General features: G+C 34.1%; 1 protein-coding gene across 1 annotated transcript; it reads right to left on the reverse strand.

Moving 5' to 3' along the window:
- Positions 1-789: 789 nt before the first annotated feature.
- LOC120333095 (CD109 antigen-like) lies at positions 790-26,372 on the reverse strand. The gene is made up of 39 exons (XM_039400447.2): positions 26,307-26,372; positions 25,752-25,827; positions 24,946-25,097; positions 24,733-24,761; positions 24,227-24,404; positions 23,714-23,928; positions 23,203-23,330; positions 21,015-21,117; positions 20,756-20,897; positions 20,306-20,400; positions 18,680-18,762; positions 17,950-18,094; positions 17,225-17,404; positions 16,211-16,420; positions 15,824-15,973; positions 15,245-15,370; positions 14,882-14,936; positions 14,435-14,552; positions 13,389-13,506; positions 12,825-12,938; positions 12,272-12,490; positions 11,875-12,019; positions 10,537-10,732; positions 9,796-10,021; positions 9,537-9,614; positions 8,484-8,649; positions 6,608-6,828; positions 6,217-6,375; positions 5,903-6,081; positions 5,539-5,704; positions 5,176-5,281; positions 4,769-4,858; positions 4,449-4,493; positions 3,773-3,817; positions 3,531-3,659; positions 2,386-2,590; positions 1,862-2,035; positions 1,468-1,547; positions 790-1,233 (listed from the first exon to the last, which is right to left on the reverse strand). The coding sequence occupies exons 2-39, from the start codon at positions 25,817-25,819 to the stop codon at positions 980-982; spliced, it is 5,292 nt and encodes a 1,763-aa protein (XP_039256381.2). The 5' UTR covers positions 25,820-25,827; positions 26,307-26,372; the 3' UTR covers positions 790-979.

A 26,372-nucleotide genomic window follows, 5' to 3' on the forward strand; every position in this document is an offset into this window, starting at 1 on the left:
TTATGAGCGATATTTCAACACGGCGTAACGGTACTTAGCAGACGTGATGCGTACATTTTTTGTCGCGGATTTTGTAACATTTCTAATTCATGACAGCAACGTTTTGATAACAGCTAAACTCCTAGGATGTTCTCGATCTATATTCTGCGATATTCCCAACATTTGTGAATTTATTGTATTGCATTGACAAAAATATTCATCCGGCCCGTTTCAACACAATTTGAGTCATACCCGGCCCGCGGTCAAAAAAGTTTGGTGACCCCTGTTCTACGGCGTCGATTCTACGCCTATTCCTGCCCTCCGTTATTTCAATTTGATACGTTGGCGCCAAACAAATATTTATGTTATATATACATTCAATGTGATCGTTTTTACTTATCGATCATTATTAGATCGGTAGGTATGTTGATAGGTATTTTTCTGTTTGTCTATCTGTTAGATGCACGCGATATTTCACGGAGGCGAGGTTGAATCTGCTCCAAATTTTGCATGTGCATTTATCATATCTCGGACCAGAAGCCTATTGATTTTGGATGAATTATGTTGTATAATTAGCGAGTAATTAATTAATCAGTGATGGGACACGCGGTGTCACTATAGAGTCATGAATCGAAACCGTAGTTTTGATCGATAAGTCTTCAGTCTCCGACCGATATTCTAGTTTAATTCTTAGTGAATAAGAAAGAGTTTAAGGCTCTCGAATAAATGTAGCTTACACTTCCCACAATGAACAATAATAATTCGTCGCTAGGTAATCTTCAACTCTTCGTGCTTATTGAACTACAGAGACTGATTCAACCATATTTTATTTAATCATACAAATCATATTTTACAAGAATTAATTGTAAAAAAATCGATGTCTATGTTTTATGTCCAATTCCTAGTAGAGACCAATGAAGAACAATGGTACAAATTTAACGATTCATGGGCAAGTATAACTGGACAGATTTTCAAAATACAGTACTTCGAAATTAGAACATTATATTGGGTCGTTATCGTCGCAGGGTGTGGCCAAATATCCCGCTCTTTTCTTCAAATCGGATGAATCATAATACGGATCCGTGAAACATCGACGCAACGTTCTAGGGAGAAGCTCTTGTACTCGAGTATTGCTCAGTCGAGGATCATGAATTGACATCATTGGATTGACATAATAGTAGAAATCCAAAATTTGTGGGTTGTTCAAATAACGAGACCAAATATGAAGCGAAGACACCAGTCCTTTGAAGTTTCCTAAAGTACAAATCAATCCATTTCAGAAAAGTATGGAAACGAGCACATGGTTAACAATGAGTTTTTTGAAAAATTCTTCATTTTTTGTAGAATTCTATCACACTAAGAATTGAAATGAGTACGACTGAATCCGAAAGCGCTTTATCACAAATGAGATATCTGATGTAGTAATGTTTGTGTTTTGTGTCAGAAAACCGTGCTCGATCAATGTATTTTTAATATAAAACAGCCTACCTTGTTGCTTGCCTTTCACAATGTGAGGTTGTCCTATCTTGAGGGTAATGTCGGATGTTATTTTTCTTGTAGCTCGTCTTCTACAATTATAAAAAAAATTCAAATCATACATTTTCTGAATTTTCAAAGTGATTCTGGATCATTCAAAACATTGTCACACACATATCCAAATGTGCGCGGGGGACATAAACGCCGATACCAAATCAGTCCCACAAAATCAGATGACATATTCCCTTCCATTATTTCATTTTTCCCCTCTGTCATGTTTTTCCTTTTCCAAGGGATATCCGTTCAGGACATTGAAATGAACTATGTTGGTTTTGTAATGGCTATAAACTCTAAAAGAATATTTTTTTTTTTAGAAGTTTAGAACTAGTCATAATAGCAAATTTACTTTCTAGAACTTTTTCCTTTTCTTTTGTTGTTTAAAAAGACCTCAGCTCTTCCTTTTCTCAATTTTACGGTTAGCATCGTCCATTTATTAAGTTTAATCTCGTCATACGAATCTATATCGTCGACGGTATATTCGAATCCATTCAAGTTTACTCGAATCGTGTAATAGTAAGACCTAGTAAAACGATAAAAAATTTTCATGTTGGTGAGTAATTCGAATGAAAATCACAATTAAGACAATGTATCGTCAGATTGGTTGAAAAAGTTGATTTGTAGCCAACTTGCACATTCAAGAAAGTAAAAATTTGGTCATCTGTAGTCAGCGGTCGGAGATTAAAAAATGTAAAAATTACATTTTTGTAGCCAGAGCCAATTTTCAAATAGTGTATTATGAGGCTTTAGGTGCTGACTCTAGAATCTTTTTTAGCGTCACACATGATACTTTGAAAAGTAGTGTAAATCAGGGCTTACTGTAAAGAAAATGAGGTATAGAAAATAAAAATAACTCGTAGTGCGTGTACTAACCATTGAGGTTTTTCAAACACCACGTAAGGTTTCGTGGATTTTTTTGCTCCGATTGTGAAAAGAGTAATGCGTTTATGGTATGGTGGATCATCACTAAGATGCACCAATAACGATATTGTGAATCCTTTTTTGCTTGAAAGCATTTGCTTCAAATATTTAGAAGAGGAACATTCAATGTATTCGTTTTCACCATCGAGGAGTGTAGCTGTAAAAATAATGATAATGTGTAACGCAGGGGTCACCAACGCGTTGCCCGCGGGCACCAAGTCGCCCGTGAAGACCACATGAGTCGCCCGCAGGTCTGTTCCAAACTAAGCTTAATAACGGCGCTTAAAGGTAAGCTAAATCAATCAATTTTTGGACTGTGCAGAGTGTTTGTGAATAATCCAATTACATTGTGGTTTCCTAGGCCCTAGGGTATTATAGTAGTGATCACTTCAAAATCAATTTCAAAACACTCAGTTTTGAAATGCAAGTGTCATTGATAAAAATTTATTTGATATGTTGTGATAATCGTTCGATTTTCCTGAAGAATCCTCCTAAAGTTTATCTGTGCTCCTACTTGACTAAATACCAGTAGTTATCAATATTTGAAGCTTAATTGAGCAAACTGACTGTGTACATTAAACTGGTAGCCCGCAGCTTGATCTACACCTAGAAAGTAGCCCTCGGCCTCGAAAAGGTTGGTGACCCCTGGTGTAACGTTTGAGTGTACTTTGTTCTAAGCCAAGGCCTATGTCACGTAGTGTTGAAAACGTCTTGTCCCCAAAGTCAGAGATTGAGAAATATATAATATTCTCTTTCCCGCCTATGTGTGAGCAAAGTCAGAAAATGAGCTATAATTTGAAAATGTACTATAGTATGTACGTTCTTTCTCAATTAGTATGACTACTTAGTATTAAGAAAAAAGTAATTTGTCATCCTATATCAATTGACAATAACATATACAAATGAAATTTTATCTGTTTCGACAGAATAATTTATAATGTTTCCACAGTCGGAAAGTATGACAAATATTTTTAAATATTTGGTGTTATCTGTAACATGTAACTCAATCATGGTATTTTGTTCAATGTAGAACAAATTTTATTTTGTATGGTTCTTCCCATGGCGTAATTGCATCTAAAAGACAATTAAAATTTTACCTGGTGGGCCCGTATATAATTCTGAGCTTCCTGCACCATTGGGAACACTGCATTTGGTATGTTTGGAATATTTTTGCATCAGTTTGTAAATATGCGATCCAGGATCGTAGTAAAGACCGTCAGTATAATCTAAAGTATGAACAAAATGATGTTTTAAAATGAAATAATTGAGTGATATCAGATTATTTTCCTGCAATAACAAATTGTCTCTAATGTTGATATATTTAAACTAGTTAGCTTACCTGGACAAGGGAAGTCACAATATCCATTATCAAATGCTTTCATTTCTGAAACCAAATAGTATGTGTTAACTTAAATTATTTACCTGTTTATCTGAGTCCAATGTCTTAAGGACCAAATGTATTTTAAGAAATTCGATTTTGATTGGTATTGAGAATCAAATTGCGTAAATATAAATGGTTTGTTTGACAGACATTCGTCTTACAGCAGCGGTGCGTTTTTGATATATTCCTTTTCTTTTGCGCATTTCAGAACTCTTTTTTCCACTTCACCGTGCATAAAAGCTTTGTTTCCATTTTTAACAGATCAATAGCAAGTGATGCAGGCAACTCTCATTTAAGCTTTTGTACAGTTTGAACGGGTCAGAAATGGGTACAACAGTTATCCCAAATAAGTCAAAAATTTTAGTAGCATGCAAATACGAAGTAAATATTTTCAATGGTATAGTTGTGTAATTTGGGTATGATATCTCCTTCAGTTCAGTTCATATTTATCTCAAGGTAAACAGTTAATCTAGAGAGTTTCAGGCTGGGTGAGTTGTGTCATTCCTGTAAAATTCTGAAAAATGTCACCTCTCATAAACTGAAAAAAATTTGGAAAAATTTCTGCAAACGAATACTTGATAAAAAAACATGTAAGTTAATGCCTTCATATTGTAAATACTAAAATGTCACCTACTTTTGAGACAAGGATATTTGCAGTAATCCAGTGTAATTTGTTTTGCTGAAAAACAATAAAAACGTCAGAACATACATCTAATATGAATGTATAGTTTTACTTGAAGTACAAATTATACAAAATTTATAAGCAATTTTATAACCTTTTCACAATGAATTCAAAATGAAATTATTTAGAGAATTTATCCCATATAACTCATTAGTCTCATAATAACTTCTTCTTAAAATTAATAAATTTTGTTCATATTGTTATTAGTTATATTGTACTTTAATTTAGTTCTTTTTAATCGCAATTGATAGTTTAATTTAAATTATACTAACGTGGGCATCCGACACAATCTGATCCACAAGAGGCACATATCCGCCCTTTGTCGGGTTCTGGTAGAGAATACAGCAATGATGTTGTTTTAGCTAAATGTTTAAAAAATAAATTTTAAATTTGAATAATGACGTGGCAAAATTTCATATTACCACATCAAAATGCCACAATACACTTTACAACAGAAATTAAATCTAAAATTTCCTATTCTTGTGAGACTCTTGACTTTGGGAGGAGTCTTCGGGAAGTTCAACATTTCGGCACTAGACTCCGTGAAATTTGAACGAGTAACGAGGAGCGCAAATATCGAACTCACAATTCTGTTCAACGATTGACAGCATAAAGTAATATGAAGATATTAGGGAATAATATTTTTGCCTGTATTATACAATTATCACATTCTACCAACCTGGTTCGTAGTAATCATATGCTTGAAATAACTGAGGTTTAATTCCGGATACTTCTGCAAAACGTGTCAATCTCAAGTTCATACACATTGTTTTTCCCTTTGGAAGCTGCAGAACAATTAGAATATGCAATTGACAAGAAACTAAAAATGTTTGTAATTTTTTATTTCAAGGATTTTATCAAACATTCAATCAAAATGATTATGAGAATATTTTATGATTTTATATTTCAATAAATTAAAAACGAGAAAATAAAAATAAATTCTAAAACAATACAATACTACATGTAGATGCAAGACCATAATCGACAACGGAATCGTTTTTGCGAGGCTATACACTACCAGGACCGCAAAATTCGCACTTACTTCATCAAAATATCCAGTAATTTCATTGTCTACGAGTTCAACAAGCTTGGTATCTTCATTTTGTGTCGTCGCTTCTTTTTCGTTGGCAGTGTATCCACTGGGAAGTTTTCCTGTTATCACAAACATTCCAGTGCGGTTCACTACGTCTCTGCGTTTGTCGTTGATTCTGAATTATAATAGTTTTGTTCATCGTAATCAATAATAATGGCCAATTAACAATTAATCATTTGCGTTATGGAATTTTTCGTATGATTAATAGATACTTCATGAAGATGTTCCTATTTATATAAAAATGTCCTATTTACCATAAGGCGTATAAAAAGAAACAATATTTAGAAAAAGAAATAATTTTTGTGTTATTGACCTCGAGCATGCAACTAACGACATCATCTTGCCTCCATATTTTTCTTTCATTTTGACATCAACAATGAAAGGATCATCTGTTTTCGGGCCGACAGGTAGGTTATACCAAACTGTAAGTTGAACGTCGGCGAAACCATGTCCAGTAGCAGACACTAATACAGTTCCTGATATTGCTGGCAACTGAAAAAAATTGAATCTGTAGGTATTTGCAATAAAAAGAGAAAAGAGGAGTGATAGAAGCACAGGAAGTACAAAAGTATAGTAAACAGTGCCATGCGACTTATAGAAAAACAATGCTTTCTCTGAAAAAATTACTTTAGTCGTCTGAAGCACTATTTGATTGTCCTTCTCCAGTTGAAATGTTTCCATGAAATCTTTGTTATCACTGTGTTTGACAGTCACCTCAAGCTTCATATCTCGTTCAGAAAAAAACGCAGCAACAGTTGCTAGGGCCTGTATAGCTATAACGGTATCCTGAACAAGACAAAAGATGTGTACTACTTCGACGTGTTGAGACATTGCCAGCATAATTATTTAAACTCCAAAATACGATGTAAATAAATGCAATCACAAATATTTCGCAACACTGTACAACGAATGCGAATTTTCGCGCGAATTTTACACTGCCAAAATGCATTCGGAATTCTACGTAATATTGATTAAGGTTTTAGCATTCCTTGATATACCAAGTTGCAAAATTGATCACCTGCGTTGATTGATATCCACCGAATGCTCCACGTTGTTCCACTAACCATCTGACTATCGGCATTACGTCTTTTCTACCCTTTTTTACGTACGCCAATAGGATATAGGCAGTCATTTCAATGGATGATGCACTTGATTTTTCATTGCTGAAGGGACAGCGTTCTTTTCTAGCCTCACACTTTGATATTCCAATGATCGATTTTTTCCAAAATTTTGTGTTTCCTGCAGATTAGAAGTTACAACGTAGCCTATGGTGCTATTTGCTCGAAAATGGTTCTGCACGTAAAACAATAAAAAAGGCTTCGTTCCTTCCGGTAAAGGCTAGAGAGAATCGTGTCAGAGCATTTTACTTTTTGGGCACGTCGCCATATAACCATGTTGTTTTTCTTGTTTTAGTTGAAGGGAATTTTTCGGTGTGAAAAAAATTGCCAATTTTTCCAAATAATGGGCCTATCGATTAAAAATTATTTGATGGTGAGAGCAGTCGTCTAGTCCAGTGGTTCCCAACCTTTCTACCCTGGCGGACCGGTAAAACTAAATTAAATGTACTCGCGGACCGGCAAAAAATTGAAATGACCGGAACATAAAAGAATAACATATATTTGCGTAATACAATGCAATGTCGGGCACTCAATATGCATTTAGACAAAAAAGGCACACTCAAAAACAGCTCACACGAAGAAAAACTATCAAATAATGTGCCGACCAAAAATATTTGCGTAATGAAATGCTGTGCTGGGTACCCATTATGCGTAAGAAAGGCACACATAAAACATCTCACATAAAAAACATGTACATGCCAAATCATGTACAAACGCAATTAACTCTAGTGAAAATTTTGCTGCTGTTTAGTTTCCAATATAGTATTGCAAACGATGCCTCAAGGAAGTTTCTGCAACACGTAGCCCTGCAGCGCGTGCAGCCAATTTCCTTGCTTCGCTTTAATTAAAGCTATAGATGAAAATATTTTTATATATAAGAAAGAAATATGCATAACGTTTTATTTGGATGGTCATATTAATCAGGAAAAGCATGCAGTACAGAAAAAGCATGCATGCCAATTTTTAGGTTTCTGAATCTTGCGTGATTTGATGGAGCGCATTCACGATGAATCGTAGCCGAAAAAGCAAAAAGTGTGATTCCTTGGCGCCAAGATGTCGCAATATGACGGCGGAAGAGAAATTGCGTAATAAAGCAGCCTCGTCTTCGGTAAAGAGATCGGAGCGCATTCGAGATGAATCGGAGCCGAAAAAGCGAAAAGTATAATTACTCGGCGCCAAGATGTCGCAATATGACGGCGGAAGAGAAATTGCGTAATAAACCAACGCAACCTCGTCCTCGGTAAAGCGATTTAGGCGGCATAAAAACAACAAAACACCGAAATTTTCTCGCGGACCGGCAAAAAAGCTTCAAATTTATGACTTGGCTAATTTTATAATTTCCCAAAGAAGCATTAGCGTCATCAATAAGATTTGACAACGGTAACGTCGAAATGTGGCAACAAGACGGTAGTAGTTCAAATATGACATTATTTATGAGTATTGAGTTTCAATAGCTAATTGTAATAAGTTTAATGTGGGGCTCCATAAAATCAAAAGTTTGAGATCTCCTGGCGTTTGCTACCGTTACTGCGGTATATATTTGATCATTGCGCTCTGTCTTACAGGAAGTAAGATGACAGATTTTCATCGAGTGTTGGATTTTTATTTGAGCTCTATGTGCCGTACGCAGATCCCGTAGCGTTCCATTCCCCTGCTTTGATGACTATGGTAGCATGAATCCTTATTTAGCAAAATACGTTGAATATCCTATTCACAAATGTACCCTACATCACTTCAGAGCATGATGCGATGGTCTAACTATAATTTGATCCTTACCTTTCACAGTAGACATCTTATCTATACTTTGTAACATATCCGTTGCTTTATCACTCCCAGTTAAAGCAAGTGCATACGTCATTATCGAAAGAGAGTAGAGATCTTTAACAGAATTGATTCGGGATTCCAAATATTTGCGAGCTTTATTTACTGTTTCCTCGATAGGCTGAATTGACAAAGATAATAATTACAAAAGTATATGATTTTAATGGCAAATATCAACTAAACTATATATACTAGAGAAGGATTCCAAGACAAGGTAATATGGGGTATATATATCTGTAGAGCAGCCTTGAGGACGTTTTTGTCAAGATATACATGAGACTCATGGTGATACTTCCATTGAATGCAATGGAATGTGACGTGACAAAACGATTTTTGATCTATACCGCAGTATTTGAATAAGATTTTATAGTTTCTTTCAGGAAAAGCATATGTACCCCTTTTTCAAATACTAATGTATTTGGTGCAATACGGGATGTTATCAGCAAGACGTGTATTTAGATAGTCGCGAAAATAGGTGGATTGTTAGCCATTTGGAAACACCTGTTACTATGGATTGATATACCAGTTGTTGGAAGTACGCTATGCTGTGAATATAAACCATAAATTCGGAATTCTATCCACCAGGATTTTTACCTCTTAATAAAAAAGCAATGCTTAATATATAGACACGAAGACCAAAACGAAATGGTATCAAATCGTTTACAGTACCGGTAGTCTGACCATCAGATCACTGAGATAGGATCACGGAATCACGACATGCATTTATTTTTTATTTTGGTGACGTCCAGACAACCCATAAATCTTCGAAGTAAAAAACAAATTTGCCTAGAGCCCACAGATATTTTTAAAATAAATATAAGCAATATCCTTAATCATTAAGCATTAATCACTGAAAAAGAAATTGGTCAAGTAGTTGGAGGTCCTGTTTTTTTTACAACAACAACGACAACAATAACATAATACCAAAATAAAAGGTCCATTTTGTGTCGCAACAAAGCACGGTATTATGGTTTTATAGATAACCCATTTGCAATACCATTATACTACCTGGTCAGTTGTGTAATTTTTTTCTAGCAGAGATATTAATATGTAGGCTGACAAAGTTTCTTTGCTGTTGACTCCACCCTGAAAAGTTTTTTTCGAAAGTGATTAAAAAAGTAACATGTTCAATAAATTTTAAAAATTAATTTTGTTTAGTTTCACTAATCTTTATGATCATAACAATTACAGTTATTCTATATAATCATTTGTTCGAGATTACCATAAATATATTCTATATATATATATATATAAATGTGTATATAACCTGCATGTTTGTGTTTAATAATTTCCCCAGTTCAATAAAAGTTCCGTTATCATTTTGTTGTTCGAGAAGAAATGAAATTGCATTCTCAAGCGGCCATTTCCCAATATAATCACTGTTGAGTTCTTTTGCTGCTATGAAACATTTTACGACAAATGCTGTCAACCAGGTACTACCGAACGTATCACTCTTTCCAAATGCACTAAATGATCCGTCATATCGTTGATATCTAGAAGAAAATAAACAGTTATCACGTACGTGGACCTAACCAGAACGTCCTTCCATTTGAAACTAGAATTTATGCCTAGAACTAATATGAAGTTTTCAAATATAGATTAACAATGGCACTATAGTCTTGAATACAATAATCGGTGCTCCAGAAGGATGCGCACCAAGATGTCGCACAACCTGAATCCTAACCGGTACACACACATAATGATGTTCAGGTTGTGCGCCATCTTGGTGCGCATACCAACTTAACCTAACAGTTACTTGGCCAGAACTTCTGTTGGCCAGCTGCAGTCTGCTCAGTTCTTTTTCAAGTCGTAACACAATGAAACATTGGGATTACACAAACCATCATGTATGTATAGATTTCTATGTGACATTCCTATACTATCGGCTAAACAAATGTCTACATTGCGGCTGCGATTATAAGTTAGTTTATACACAATTGGCGGAAGCATGTTTTGCTATATTTTTTTTAGAAATTAAACTGTTTTGTAATACTTTTAATGAAAGTACCTCAACTCATTTATAAAACCTCCTCTTATGTGGTCCTCCGATTTTTGTTTGGTTTCTCCCTCTAATTGTCCTGTTTTATCTAGGTAAAGACTGATGTAAACATCCGGTGCGAAACTGACCATAGTTTGTTCGCCACACCCACTCGGCATTTTTAGAAGATTTCCAAGGTTACTGAGAGCATTACCCAGTATGTTGCCTAAAAACAAACTGTAAATAACAATATGCTTTATTTGTTAACTTATAATGTATAAGTTAACTATTGTTTATAAACATTGAAATATTAAATATATACATACAATGGGTGGTCTAGTACAGGGGTGGGCAACATTTTTCGGCTCGCGTGCCAAAATCGACTAAATTTAACGACAAAATTCTTCCGCGTGCCGATCAAAATTAAAAACAATGCTTTGCTACTTTTAATGCAAAAATACACAATAATAAACCTTTCAAACATGTACAGACAGGTTCACTATTTAGGTAAATATGAGTCTGATAATTAGATTTAATTACTTTCATTTAATTTCCTATCAGTGAGACTTCTGCTGCTGCATAACCGCTGATAGAGATTTCACATTGGGTTTATATTTTTTATCTTTCAAAGAAATACGCAAACCATTGGTTTCATCTTTTGGCTGCTTCTGTTACGAGACCTAATAAATTACATAACTGAGAACAGAGATTCACAAGCATATGTATATGAAAACATGGAGAGTAATGCCGTCCACGCGCAATAGTTAGTTTTATGCACTTGTATTCCCTTCCCTAATTGCTTGTATTTCTTCCGAAATCAATTTATAACAGTAAATTAGCAAGTATTTATAACCAACATGATGCACAATCTCATAAAAGACGAATAAAAAGGATGGTACAGACAAACTATATTACGTAAAAATATAGCCAAATGGATCCTGCGCACTTCTCGACGAGAGCACACTCATTTGTCCCGTCATAATATATTCCTTTGTAGCCATATGTCATGAAAGGACAAAACGTTTAAATAAATGACTGTTGTTAACAAACGATATTGAATAAACGAACACTGGTTTCATCAAATAATTCAGTCTTGGAACTTTTTATCTGTAAGAGAATGATATCGTTTCCGAGGCCTCGCTCGCGTACCGAATAAATGGGCTCGCGTGCCAAATGTGACACGCGTGCCAGGGATTGCCCACTCCTGGTCTAGTAGTTCATACATTGAAATTCTTTAATCCTGTTTCCTTAGTGTTCAACAGTAATTTGCGATTTAATTTTTATAATAGTGATTATTATAAGAATCAATTTATAAACGAACTTGACAATACCCGTCTTATTGATGAATTATTGATTATCTTTTCTTACCTGATACCGAGAACTTAACATGAGCAGAATCCACGACAGCATATTCAGGAATAGTAACAGGAAAAATTACTGATTCGGCTTTACTATCATTTTTTGCTTTGTCGATTATGCTACTATGAGATTCAGTCTTTTGAATTCCTTCGGGCTAAAAGTAAAATACAATTCTAATGCTTTCTCTAGCGCTATTCCTACTATATGAATTTATTATGTATTAACTACGCCGTGTAGAGTGATTCAAATGACTCGATGCAATCAACGTTGTATTCGAGAATAACACGCCCACTGAAACATATAACCAAGTGAGGTTTTTGACATCTTAGAATTAGATAAATCTTAATATAAATTGAGTTAAGATTTGGAATTAACTGCCAAATTAATAACAAAGTTACAGTCCTACCTTGACAACCATTGTTCTTTCCACTGCATCTCCGGCTTGGGCTGTCAGCGCCTTCACAAATATTTTCGCATTTCCAGCTTTTTTAAACGTTATCGGGAACACGACTGTTGCTGAATCCTTTTTAGGAATTTTGATATTTCGAATTGGACCTGCTGCAATTTTATCATCTCCAATAATGATAAGATCGTACCATTCGTTCTCTTCCAATGCAACGGTAACCTGTTACATTTTCAAGCGATATTATCATATAACAGGCTCAATATAATATGTTCTTTCACGATCAAGAATCACGATGCTACGGTATTGTGCTTGTGTGTCTATGTTATGGGAAAAACTACTCTTTAATTGATATTAATTTGCTTTGTTTTGAAGAGGTTTTTGGGCTCTATGGACTCCAATTCATTCTTGATTGCGCAATAACTCTCACTTGATGTGTCGAAGGCTTAGGACCTTAGGTGTTCCATTGATATAATATAGCCTATAGTATAACACGCACTATTTTGCTCTCGTTTAATTATAGTTAATTAATTAAGTGAAAAACCAATTCACTCGCCTCAATATCTTTATCAAAGTAGTTGAAGATCGTCGCCCTCATGTTGAGTGTTTCTCCCCTGATCATAGTTGGCGGAAGATTAAGAGAGATAAAAAAGTTTCGAAATACTCTGATCTGAGAAGCAAAATAATAATAGTAAATAAATCATAATCTGTTCTGTGAATACAACATCCACGAAGCAAAATAACGGCTTACAACCTTAGGTATTTTTAAGCTAAAATCTTTATGAAACTAAGTTGTGCATCAGAAATATGGATTTTTTAAATGGGAAATAATTTAAATGGGCTACGGAAGTTTAATGCAAATTCACGTGATTTCATTGTTCCACAACTCTTTCAAAAACTTATATTAGATTGATTGATTATGAACTTAATTAGTGCCGAAACCCTCTTTGCACAAAGCGTCAAAATGAAAACAGCTTCAACGTAAAAATGGAGACAACAATTTTTTTTATGGTATACCAGTTTTTAGCTACCAACTTCTATCTCTATTGATATCAAGTTATGTTCGAGTATTCAATATAATACAACCAAACTTTATTTTTATCAATAGCACCGTTCTCACCTCAGAATTTTTCCTAGTGACTCCAAGTCCTTTTGTATCAGAAATAGCAAAACTACTAAGTTCCCAGGATGTTATTGTGTCCGGTGTTTTGTAGTTTAATGTGGTGGAACCGTTTTTACTACACTCATGGAGAAATATTATGTAAAGTTTAGTACAAACATTATGAAAACAAGAGTGCAATGTTCGAATATATGGGTAAATAGGTCTCGCCGAAACACGAAATAAAAAGTGTTCTTCAAAAAACAGAAATCTGTTGGTGAACTATCGAGCCTCACTTGACTCAGGGCGAGTTCACAAAAAATAAATGTAACAGCTTACTAGCAGCTTTAGATATCTTTAAAAACAACAACAACAAGTTAACAAAACAATCGGTATGTACACGTATTCATGGAGAAAATTTTTGTAAAGTTTAATACAAACATTATAAAAACAAGAGTGCAATGTTCAAATATATGGACACATCGGTCCCGGCACTTGGGAGCACCAAGTTTGCTACAAAAATCGGCGGGCAAGAAATACGGTGTGACGTGTAATAACGTGTGTAACAACTTATTAGCAGCTTTAGCGACCTTTATAAGGCCCAACAACAACAACAATAACAACAATTTAACAAAACAATCGATATGTACTCGTGTTGAATAGGTATATAGGAATACTCGATTTTTTGTAAAAGATATAAATACATATTGAATTTATCTTAAAGGTGTGACCTTGTATCTATATTAGATCGGATAGTAGACTATCTCGCGCACTCTCCAACTCCAATTTAAACCCATCCTAGAATAACTAGTGGAATAGAGCCTTATCTGGAGTAAAAATGTTAGACATTTTACAATGAATAAATTATACTTCAAGCATTGAATATATATATGGTTAAAAAAAAATTTAGTTATATCAGGTGATATCTTGTAATGAAATCACATTGAATGATTTTTGAAAAATATAGCAAAATACAAGCTACAAATCAAACATGCTTCATATTGAAAACAAATGTCATGTTATCAAAGAAATTTTGCAGTTTGCAAAATATTAAATATTTGTTTTACCCAATATATCCATCAGTCCAAATCCAAGTTTCTGGAAAGTAGTTTCTTGGTAATGCTGGGGTGCCAAGACTGTCATCTTCAAGATGATGACCGCTACTGTTAACGGGTCGGCAAGGATCTATAAATAAATTGAAGAAAACTTTTTTAAATATAAATAATATTTCGCTGTTGTATTTACAGAAAATGGAATAAAATTTCAATAAATATTTTTTGCATTATATTATATGAAAAATGGAAATATGAGAGTTTTATGAGAGCTTGCAGGAAGAGCTACGTGTTCGTAAGTGGTTTGAATATGTCATCGTAGAAACATCGTTTGAATCTAAGCAAATATGCCGTAGTAATCAGAATCAAATGTTTTTAATTGTCACAATGTTAATGTTCATCGTGCACTTTTAATATGCGTGACAAGTAGGTTAATATTTGTGTGTTTACATCTAATCTTACCCAGTTTCACTGTTTGGTAGACCAGAGCATTCGTCAGAACTACCAGTCGGGCATTCTATAAATTGGAATAAAAAAAGTTCTCGTCTATTATTGAGAAAAAAATTCAAATTACACTATAAATATATATTTATATATAACTATTTGCAACACATTAATGTTATTCTTCCATAAATACGATATTTCCTACTAAGTAGTCAACCACAGAGTTTGAAGGATTATATATACTGCAATATTGGAATGTATCGATGTCGGAACTCAACAAATCAATAATAAAACTCCGTTGAAGTGACCAACCCCTTACCCAATAACATGAAACTTTCACTCGTAATATTTACGAGTTGCAATAAATATTGAATCAGTTACCTCAAAAACTTCAGCTACGTTATTTCCATGAATAGGGTAAGGCCACCATTCGTTCGCCCACGGTGCATCCCAGCCGACATGTGAATCATATTTATCTCTTCCATATTCGTCCAGTTCTCTGAAAATCTATACCCAAAACATAGCAAAATATTTCAACATTACAGTATCTTTTTTTTAAAATATTCACTCTGCCTATATAGTTTTTTACATTGTTTTTCAGATTCGGATGTTAAACATGTATATTTTCTCTTGACAAGCGTGCGAAACAAACCGAATAAAATTTTGTAAATCGTTAAATAGAATCGTCGAAGAGAGGATCTGTATCAATGATGATAGTTACTATGATGGCCATTACTAGGAAAATAAGAATAAAAAGGTTTTTGAGTGAATCTATATGAAATGCTAAGATTACAATCTCAAAATTCAAAATTATTAGCAAGGGTTGCGTAGCCAGGTTCAATCAATAAGACGAGGCCTTACATTTGAGATAATATCTCAAACAACGGTGGATGGGCTATGTTTAGTGAACTTAGAATGGACTTTCACTCTTATCAGGTAAAAAAAATTGTCCTCTCCCACCTTACTCTGAGTAATATCGTTTCCTGATTTCAACAGCAGAACACTTTGATCGATAGCTCTCAAACCAAAGAAGGAATCTGGTTCTGCATTAATCGTAATATTGACCGGTAATCTTACGTCTGTTTGATCAGTGTTTGTAGTTAAGGTAACCTGAAAGTGAATATGTGTTAACTTAATATTTCTAACGTGTTTGGAGTATTAATAAATAAACTCATCGTTCAAAACTAACTTATATGCATCTGATACGGCGCTCCCGTAGTATTCGTACCAAGATGGCGCACAACCTGCTAACCTTAACCTGGTACACATACTATGTTCAGGTTGTGCGCCATCTTTATACAAATAATACGGGAGCACCTCTGATACCGGTACTAGTAACAATGTTACCTTATTTGCTAAAGCCGCCCGTACTGGGATTTTAACACTGTCTGCAACAATTTCACTGTCTTCACGCACGAATGATACCACGATAAGAACATTGGGAATCATTTCCATTGTGACATCAAAACTATATTCAAAGCTTGAAAAGTTTGATTGCTTAACATGATCGGGAGGTGAATACAATTCTTGTTTTACGATGTTTCCTTTGGCAATAATCTGTGAACAAAAAAAATTATTTAAAAAGACTGCTGGGTGACTTCAACGTTCATTTAACATGTCAAAATATCGAAGCTCACAGTCTACCAAACATAATACGTTAAACATATTCGCTAAATCCACTCACGGACGTAGTAGTAGAAAACGTCAACTTACTTATTCATTACGTAAACCTAATTAAGCAGTTCGAGATGAAGTATTGACAAACTTTTGAAAACAGATGAGAAAATCGGATCTTAACTTGACGAATTAAGCTGAACGTTACACATTACAATCAAACGTATACGAGCCATCATGCGTTACGTAACTCTTGTTACGTCACAACGCCGCTTCGTGGTTTATTAAGATTAAATGCTTGTAGAACAGGTTATACAGATTATAGACTACCGGTACTTAAGTCTGAATCAAGTTAAATCTAAGCAGTTTAATAGAGACTAGGTTTGATGAAAAGTGCAGTAGAGTCGTAATTGTTCTAATGATCACTATTTGTTTCATTACTTTATTTTAGTTTCTGGGTGTCGCGAAATATTTAGCCTCATCAAGTTGGCTGCTACAAGCCGCGACGAAAACAGTTTGAAGAACACTGATCTATATATACCGTAGTCTATTTTACGTTTTTGTGTTCCCCCGAAATCCAACGAGCCGTTATCTTAGGATTGAACGCTAACTTGGTAGTCGTTGACATTCTTTCAATAAGCTTATTTAGGGAATAATAGGTAAGAAGCGGTTTAAGAGTGAGATTAAAATATGTTACATACACCACACTCACTTACATAACTAATACGTATTTAAATATTTGCTCACCATGAACCAATAGTTTTCTGAAATATCTGTTGTATGAATAGTGATATTGGCTTTATCTCCTATTTCCAATTCGAGATCGTCTGTAGATATTTCTATAAAACTGTTCGAAGGTGATAAAAAAGCATTTGCAACCCATGTCAACCAAAACTGGTTTTCGTCAAAACTTGAAGGAACTTCTACCTGGAGTAAAAAATAATTTTGATGTTGATAGTTTGTTTAATGAGTAATTTCGTTTATATTTTGATTGCCTCGACATTATGGAGTATCTCGTAGCACAAATATAAGTGGTCAAATACCCTATATGAAAAAGTAGAAACTTTGACATTACTTTTCATTACACGTAGTTATCCATTACGATATAATTTTAATATCTGATTAGTCATTGTAAATTTTTCTGGAAGAAGCTAGTTGTAAAGCTGGTTTAGATGTCTAGTAATGGTTCACTGCATCATATATGATTGTTAGTAATTTGGCTTACTGTTTTCTAAGCATTTTTGATGGCTCTCCACTTTTTAGTGTGACTGTAATTTGAATGAGCGATTGGTTGATACTATCATTTTGAAAGTATCGAAAACTTTCCAGTTTGCCGTGTTTCACCAATTTACCACACTATGTGCCCCCCGGGAGCATGAGCATATATGCATGAGAACTTAACTTAACGGAGACATTGAAACGGCAGTGCCAACATGGTCGATCCAACCCGCTGAGTAATGGGTAATTCTTACTTTAAAATCTGCTCGAATAAAATCACTTGTATCGGCTATTATATCCAATTTGGCAAAACCATTCTCATCAACCTCGACAGGAACTGAGATTTTCTTTTCTTTCTTGCGATTGCCAAGATTATGATCATCCCAGACCCACTCGTATCTTAACAGATAATGATGTAATTTGAACATTTATGTACATTGATGTTCCAGAATGCTCCGTTCTTTTATGATGTAGTATGTTTATTAAATAAACTATCTATTCATCTAACTCTTAGTCAAATCTCGAAAAAATAATACCAAGTAAATGAGTTGCTGTCTCATGCTTTAGTTTAGATGTTTAAATTATATATAAATGATTGGTAAAATGACTAAAGGAGTAAAATGGATAGTTTGAGGAGAAATAATATTTGGCCAAAATATTAAACCGTTAATAAAAGTTTAGGCTGTGAACTAAATCGGATTTGTAGAATAAAAATTAGTTTGTCAGTATCCTACGATGTTTAGATTACTAAATGAAAAAATTGACAACTGCACTTCGCCAAGCTATAATTAAATTATACGTATAATGATCATTGGGCGGTGAATATACCTTAAATAGCAGGTTATTTCTAACAATCATCATAAAATGTATGACTATTAAACAACCACAGTGAATATATATATTGTGATGTTTATAACGAATAAGAAAAGTATTAAATGAAAAAAGAGAGAAAGCTTTCTTAGGTTCAAATATTTAGAAACTCACGAATATTCAATATCGATCAACATTGGAAAATTATTTCGTTCTTTTTCAGAAAGAAGTGTTCCATCCGTTTCTGACACTTTGATCTAAAATATTTTTCAAATCATAATAGTTTAAACTGCCATCCCATACATATAAATCTGTTATCCGCTGCGACACAGTTTATCATAGCTGATTGCTTTACTAAGGTGATGTAAATAAAATGCAACGCAAGCAAACTACCGACATCCATATAATACCAATGGACTAATTTCCACAAATAAAGTCAGTCCTTTATTGCACATTTAAGCTAAATTAGAAACGTTTTGGGCAAGAAAAGTTCAAATCTTCCATAAAACGCTTATTTACATTTTTCTCTCCAAACTGAGCCCTGTACAAGCAGCTGTTTTTGGAAAGTATATTTCCAGTTTCACATTACCAATCCAATATATTACATCGTATGGTGAGAATACGATTTTAATTGGCACTGTATAACTGGCGTAAGTATCTACTATTGAAACTGAGTCATCAGGTCGAAAACTGCCAAATTTCAACCAGCCCGCATCCGGCATGAATTTTTGACATTGCGACTTTAAACTAGAGATGTATCGGTATCGGCAATATCGGTCATTTTTTCGGGATCGGCTATGTATCGGTATCGGTTAGATTAAGGCCGATATTTCCGATATATTTATCTTTTTGATATGGTCCAGAATGTTTTAAAAGACTAGTTGGAATACTACTTTTTAATTTATTTTTTTGTCTGGATAGATCGTGAGCTATGAGCCATACATGTCCCCACCCACGCGAGAGCATAGGATTGTTTTTACTATAGATATATTGTTTTTCTTTATAGATATATTGACATGACCGCCTAGTCCTAGACTGTCTCAAAATATATGATAGCAATTGTAAAATATTATAAAATAGTGAAGTAAAAAAACATCCTCGACGGTTATAAGTAGGCCTTCTTTTTGTCGGTGCTGATTGATATTCTTTCATGTTGGCTTTGACTTATTACGTCGACGATTACGATTAGCCACGAAATAAAATAGTTGTAAAATGCTTTTAATTTGAACGTAGGACGGCGGCGCAAGAATGTGTGGGTGCTATTCGTTATTCTTTTAAACACGAATAACGATATTCGAAGGTCGCGATATTAACATTAAATTCAAATTGGACATCCCGGCTTATGAGTTTTCTAATTGAACACCGAGATTATTAGCGTTACTGTACAATTTATCTTAATCAATTAAAGCAACCACCAAACATTAATTTCATATTACGTGATATATCTTTTTTTTGATCTGAAATGATGTGTACTGAGAACAACGCTCAAAGACCATTGTTTTAACCCGTCTGCCGTACACAGCACCCTTAATTAAGTAATAATTACATAGTATCGGTTATATCGGCCTTTCTGTAGTATCGGCGTATCGGTATCGGCGTTTTTAGCTGGTATCGGTATCGGCGACAAAAGTGGTATCGGTACATCTCTACTTTAAACCGCTAGGCCTTCGCACCCATTTACTCACAAGTTCTGTATCGAATAAGATAAAAGGCCAAAACAATAAAAAAGAAATAAACCTCGTGATTAGATAGTTTATCATTTCAATCTAAACTATATTCTGAAGTTCGACGCAGACTCACATATGCTATATAAGGAAATCCAGGTTTGATAATATGAGGTGTTGCAACAGCTTCGAACCTCAAACGTTGTGTTTTGAGGGCGACAGACGTTGTCTCTGTGCAAAAAATATTTTCGAGTAATTCTTAAAATTTGAGGTAGTGAATATATTGAAGACTATTTTCGATCTGTTCGTTTGTGGTACGGCAGAATAATGCATTTAAACTGAATAATGTATTGGGGAATCAATTCTTCTGTCATATATTTTCCAATTAATCATTTGAGCATTAATAGCCTAATTAAAATCCTCTCATTGTGAGAATTTATCATACGAATAAACATAAGAACATGAAGCCCAAGAAAACGAAAACAGTGAATAATGACAAATAATTGGCTAACGTTTTTTTTTTGAAAAGTTTGGTGTGAATTGATGGGAGAAACATCGAAGAAAAAACCACAAAAAATTTTCTGACTTTTATATTCTTCTCCTGTGTTTTTATCTTTGACATACGCTGTCATTTTTAAAGGTTCTGCGTACATGTCTGTATCGTCCCATCCTAGAATACTCTTGATGTCTGATGTCTGAATGGAGAAGAATGCGGTCCCGTCGAAATCCTTAACAAAAAGGTTTATTGTTTGTATCTGACCCATTCACAGATGTTGTATGAATTGAAATATGAAAAACGACAGGCATGTGGATTTATTGTGTTTTAGTTTCTTTTATTATCTTACCCAGAATTTTTGTACGATGGTTTGTTGGGAATCCTTGTCGTAGTAATTTACAATAGTGAATTCTATTCTTCCGCTTCCTTTGACTGGCTGCCCAAATGTAAACCTGGAATAAATGAGATATCTTAAATAAGGTTCTTACGCACTGACAGCTTTATATGGGAGAAACAAGATATCTATATATATATGTATATAATATATACAACATTCACACGCGTCACAAATAGTAAGTAAATATAACTAATGTTAAAACAAGAGAGCAATGTTCAAACAAGAATATCGGTCAGAGACCGAAGACTTATTAATCGAAAGTTAGGGGTTCCCCAAAACAGCGCTCTTACTCCATAGTGACACCTTGTGTCCCATCACTAATTAATTAATAACTCGCTAATTATACCACATAAGTCATCCAAAATCAATAGGCTTCTGGTACGAAATATGATAAATGTACATGCAAAATCTGGAGGAAATTCAATCTCGCTTTCGTGAGATATCGCGTGCATCTAACAGACAAACAAACAGACAGACATATACCTACCAACATACTTACCGATTAAAATCTATAAGTAATAACTGAGATCGGAGGCCTGAGAGCAATGCGTTGGTGGAAAAGATTGACCGAAGAGCATAAGGGAGACGGTCGAGCGTGATGGAATAAAGTATTCCATAAATTTGCGTGAAATAAAATAGAACAGCAACAATTTGGGTAAAACATCGGGTGCTATAAAACTCGAAAATTGAAAAAAAAAATAAACAAGAATATATGGAATAAATAAAAATAGCTTCCTAATGACTTCTTCTGTCTTTAAGTATACTGAATTGTTACTGGGAATCGATGGATCCATTATTTGTTGAAGAATTGTTGTTGGAAATTCATAGTTTACGTCTTGTCCTATCGACAGTTGAGAAAAATCAGTCCTTTATCTAACTATTGTTTGATATTTAGATGCTTACAACTGTTACATTACAAACAAAGTTATAGGAATGAAAATTGGTATGGGGCGATTTACTCTTCTGAAGCAGGGCTACTCAACTGGCGGACCGCGGTCCGAATCCGGACCTTTCGAACCTTAAATTTGGAGCGCAGCTACGTTTTACTTTGAATGCATCGTTTCTTCTATTTCACAATCGTGATGTAATGCATTTTTCGATAAAACGCTGAGAAAAAAATTGGGGTAGCTATGTAAGATTTTCAGAGCATCGACTCACTTGTTTCATCCCCTGGCATTGGCTAATCAGTAAGTAAAAACTGAAATTTAGAGGCTACTTGGATACATTCTTCACAGATTTTTAGACAAGGTGGTAAACATTAGGAAATTGTTTCCGTGGCTTTGCGTGCTATGTGCCATTTTTGAGTTGTATTTTTGATATAGATCGAATAACCCGATTTTGCAAAATAGTATACTCTCATTTCCTAGAACCAAAGGTTGAAATGATTGGCAAAAACGATGAAATGTAATTTCTCAGACTGACGATTGACAAATACCTTTACTATTGGACACGACATCGACTGATGAATCGTTTGCTGAAATTATTATTAAGGTAGTTGGTTTTCTCAATATTATTTGAAACAATGGTTTTTCTTCGCAACTAATATATTCCAAATTATCAGTCTGAAACATAATTTCAAGTCGCTGGAGGTCTTTAAAATATATATATTTTAACGGCTGCTATGGGTCAGATTATTTTGAATATTTCCAGAGCAAACTTGGCGCTCAGTTACACAACTGAAGCCTTATCTTACCGACTCCAGAACGCAGTATGGATATTGTCAAACGATGCATTTAAAAAAAAATTTTCATAGTTAAAATATGTTTTTTGAAATGACCGGACCGCGGTTAATTTTTAAATTTTGCGTACGGACCTTTGGTGAAAATAGTTGTGTAGCCCTGTTCTAGATTATCAAACAGTAGCGTCAACCACTGTTTTAAGATGTGTAGTAAATGCAGCATTATCTTCCATGTGAATCCAATTCAGTAACCAAATACATAATGATGAACTTATGAAATACAGACACAGAGATTTGAAAACATGCTGTCAACAAAATCTTTGATCGATTTGAATTGAATCGAGCCCAATTCCTACCCTGACTTAACAACTTCAAACCGATCATCAAATCCGTTTTTATTGTAATGTATCGTCGACCAATCACAGGCAGAATATAGAAACGATAAAATACTTAGGAACTTACAGAGCTCCGACATCCCCACTTAGCTCGGTTGATTTCGGGTGCAAATATTTTTGATTTGTTTTGATTTGTATTCTAACCTTAGGTAGTTTGTATTCTTCAACTGTAACATCTATCGTTTCTGTGTCTTTCTAAAAACCCCGAAAACGTTGATCTAAGTTTCTTTAAATTTGTACCATATTGTAGCAAAAAAGTTTCTAGAATAATGGCCGAATTTGAAACAATGTTATTATGATCTATGACTATAATAAAAGAAAAAAGTTTGAACAGGTATTAATTAATATTCATAAAGGTGGAGTATATTTTGAAGACGATGGGGAACACATTTCCATCATGATGCACGTCCAAAGACACAATATTGTCGCTTTTAAGTCAATGCAACTTTATGCAAATGCTTTTGTATAAACAGAAGAGGTAAAGTAGTGTGAAAAGAATTTAAATTTAACAAGATTTACCGCAATATCGCTATATCTTATGATAATAAACGATAACAAATATAGAAGAGAATATTTACATAAACTGTATATTGAACTTGCCAAGTTCCGAGATTGGCGTGTCGACCAAGTGTAAATTGCGAACCAACAACTCCATTGACCAGCCTAGCACTGCTATTAAGAAGTACAGTGTTGCCACTTGGATCGTGCAAACTGTATTTTACCACGGGTGACGTGCCGTCAGCATCCTTCAGTGGTTTGAGATCGCGTGTCGTCACCACTGCTCGAAATTTGACTGAAACATAAAAATAAAACATGCGAAATGCAAAAATATACATTTGATTTCGTTTTCCAAGAAGAACATGAATTTAAGGCAATGGTTATATTTCATTCAATATACTAATTCTGTTTTACAATCATCAAAGTACACGAAGGAGATAATTAGAACGCTTTTGTATTTTATATAACCACTTAAAACGAAGCTTTTAATTTTCACTTTATCCACTTATATATTTGTGTATGTACTTGAAAGCTTTTCTTGCAAAACATTATATTTTCCTGGTGAGGTTGACATACACCATCATTTTACTTACTTGTCTGGCCAGGCTGATAGATTGCTTTATCAGTTTGAATAAAAATAGAAAAAGCTTTGTCCTGCAAGTCAAGTTCAAATTTTCCGGTTTTGTTGGAAAATAATTCTTCACCAGTAACACTGTCTGTACCGACTACTTCGATTTGAACACTAAAACCTTCCTTGTGATCTAGAGGAACCTGATTAAATAATAAGTTGGCATTAATTACGGTTAATAACTATTATTCAAATTTATTTCAAAATTTCATTTAAACAGTGTATAGAATGTTTATTTTGTGAGGAATTCGTTAGCAAGACATTCTTATAAGATGGCATTACTCAATACAATTCCATCAACGCGTTTTATCAAATTTTCGGTAGAAAATGTTCTTTTCTGTCGCCCTTTTTGTGTACTAAAATAATCAACACACAAAAAAAGTTGTACAAATTCACAAAATGGCGCAGAGATTTTGTCTGGCAGTTACAGATTATCGTGTGTCAAAATAAATGTGGTTCTATAAAAAATACCCCCTTGATGCTGATCGTTTGAGTTTCGCCTGCAAAAAAAAAAGCGATGAATAATATTATATTACTTATTCAAATGCTATAAAATAGATTTTCCTAGATGGTTACTTTCCTGCGATTCTAGTAATATTGAAGTATATTTTCATGATCATGAAGGTCCGACCACTCGTATATACGCTACTATAAAAAGATCCAAAATATTTTGATTCCACTTACCGCTTTCAATAGTTACAACCGACGTTTCATTAAAACCCTCCGATTTGAGAGTTGCTTCAACAATGACGGGATTTTCACTTCGTATTATTTTTACACCGATTTTAAATGGGATTCCGCGTTGAACAGATTTTGGTATGTACACAGCGTACGTGCTAAAAATGAAGTTATTCATTAAATTAATAGATTTCGAAAGTTTGATAGAACATAGATATATTAAGACATATATATATTTCCTATACTGATTATTATTGCCGTATCTGTTGCATCGCAGTTTGGCAAAATAATACACATCCGAGGTATGTGTTGGTAATAAAGGTTATATTAACGGAAAACGTTCAACTAGGTAAACCGCTCTTGATGTAATTTGGACATAGAATAATATTTTGAAGTTTGTTTTTCAAAACAAGATTGTGAGACACCAACTTGAAATAAATAGATGAAACTGGTAGAAGAACCACAAACGATTACTGGCGCTGGGAACAAGCCATGTTTGATATTTTTATACAAGAGTTTGAATAATTCGATTCAACTATGTCGCGTATTGCAAGATCGAAATCCTTTATCATCATCAATATCAAATTAAAAACACACCTCAATGCTACCTCAATACCGCAGCTCTTGTACTATAAACATATTTTTGTACACGTAATGCTGATTTGCATTTTCTGCTATAAATTTCATTTTGGATGGCGATTCCCAAATAAATTTTTAACCTTCACAATTCTGATTACGTGAGAACTTTATAACTTAACTAGGGCAAAACATGTTAAAACAACATATATGATATAACACCCGACAATACTCACTTTTGACCAGCAGCGGTATCCCCCGCAAAGAGCAAATAAACAACAACAGTCGCTACAAGTTTTAGCATTTCTGTAACTAAAAATAGTTGATTATTTATTTATTAAATTAAATTTATTATCTTCGAAAATTTATAAAAAAAAGGAAGAAAAAAGATGCTGAAAATGGGAAAATCTAAACATATTCTAGCAAATATATTCTAATGGTATCGAAGTAGCCCTGCGTCAATCAAGAGAAGTGTTTTACAATCTTGATCAAAATTAAACACGATAAAGCAAAATTCTGTTTCTGGCTCTGCACTCAAGTTTACACACTTTGAGTTAAGATGTGAGCTTTGGTGTATTGGAAAATGCTTTGAAAAATAAAAAAAAAATGCTGTACACAATTTGCTTTTATTCTTGAAAACATTTATAATTTCGGTATTTCGCGAGATCATTTCCTTATTTTTGAATCGTTAAAAACACAATATTCATAGGTATCAGATTCGGCGTTATAGGTCTTTTTTTCATTTCAACATTTTCACTTGGAATTAGTCATAATGAGAAGCTTACACTTACCTGATTAGAAACGTATCATACGCTCTAATATTCCAGTCGAAAATACGATTTAAAACTTGTTTTGTC

The sequence above is a fragment of the Styela clava genome, chromosome 13 (assembly GCF_964204865.1).
Source record: "Styela clava chromosome 13, kaStyClav1.hap1.2, whole genome shotgun sequence".
In the NCBI taxonomy this organism is placed as follows: Eukaryota; Metazoa; Chordata; class Ascidiacea; order Stolidobranchia; family Styelidae; genus Styela; species Styela clava.

Excerpts from the sequence above, each read along its gene's own strand:
- LOC120333095 (XM_039400447.2), bottom strand. The coding sequence starts at position 25,819 with ATGCTAAAACTTGTAGCGACTGTTGTTGTTTATTTGCTCTTTGCGGGG. Across the intron at positions 3,818-4,448 it reads CAAATATCCTTGTCTCAAAA|AAATGAAAGCATTTGATAAT; the intron begins GTAGGTGACATT and ends ATTTGGTTTCAG. Across the intron at positions 1,548-1,861 it reads AAAGGAAAAAGTTCTAGAAA|AAGACGAGCTACAAGAAAAA; the intron begins GTAAATTTGCTA and ends TTATAATTGTAG.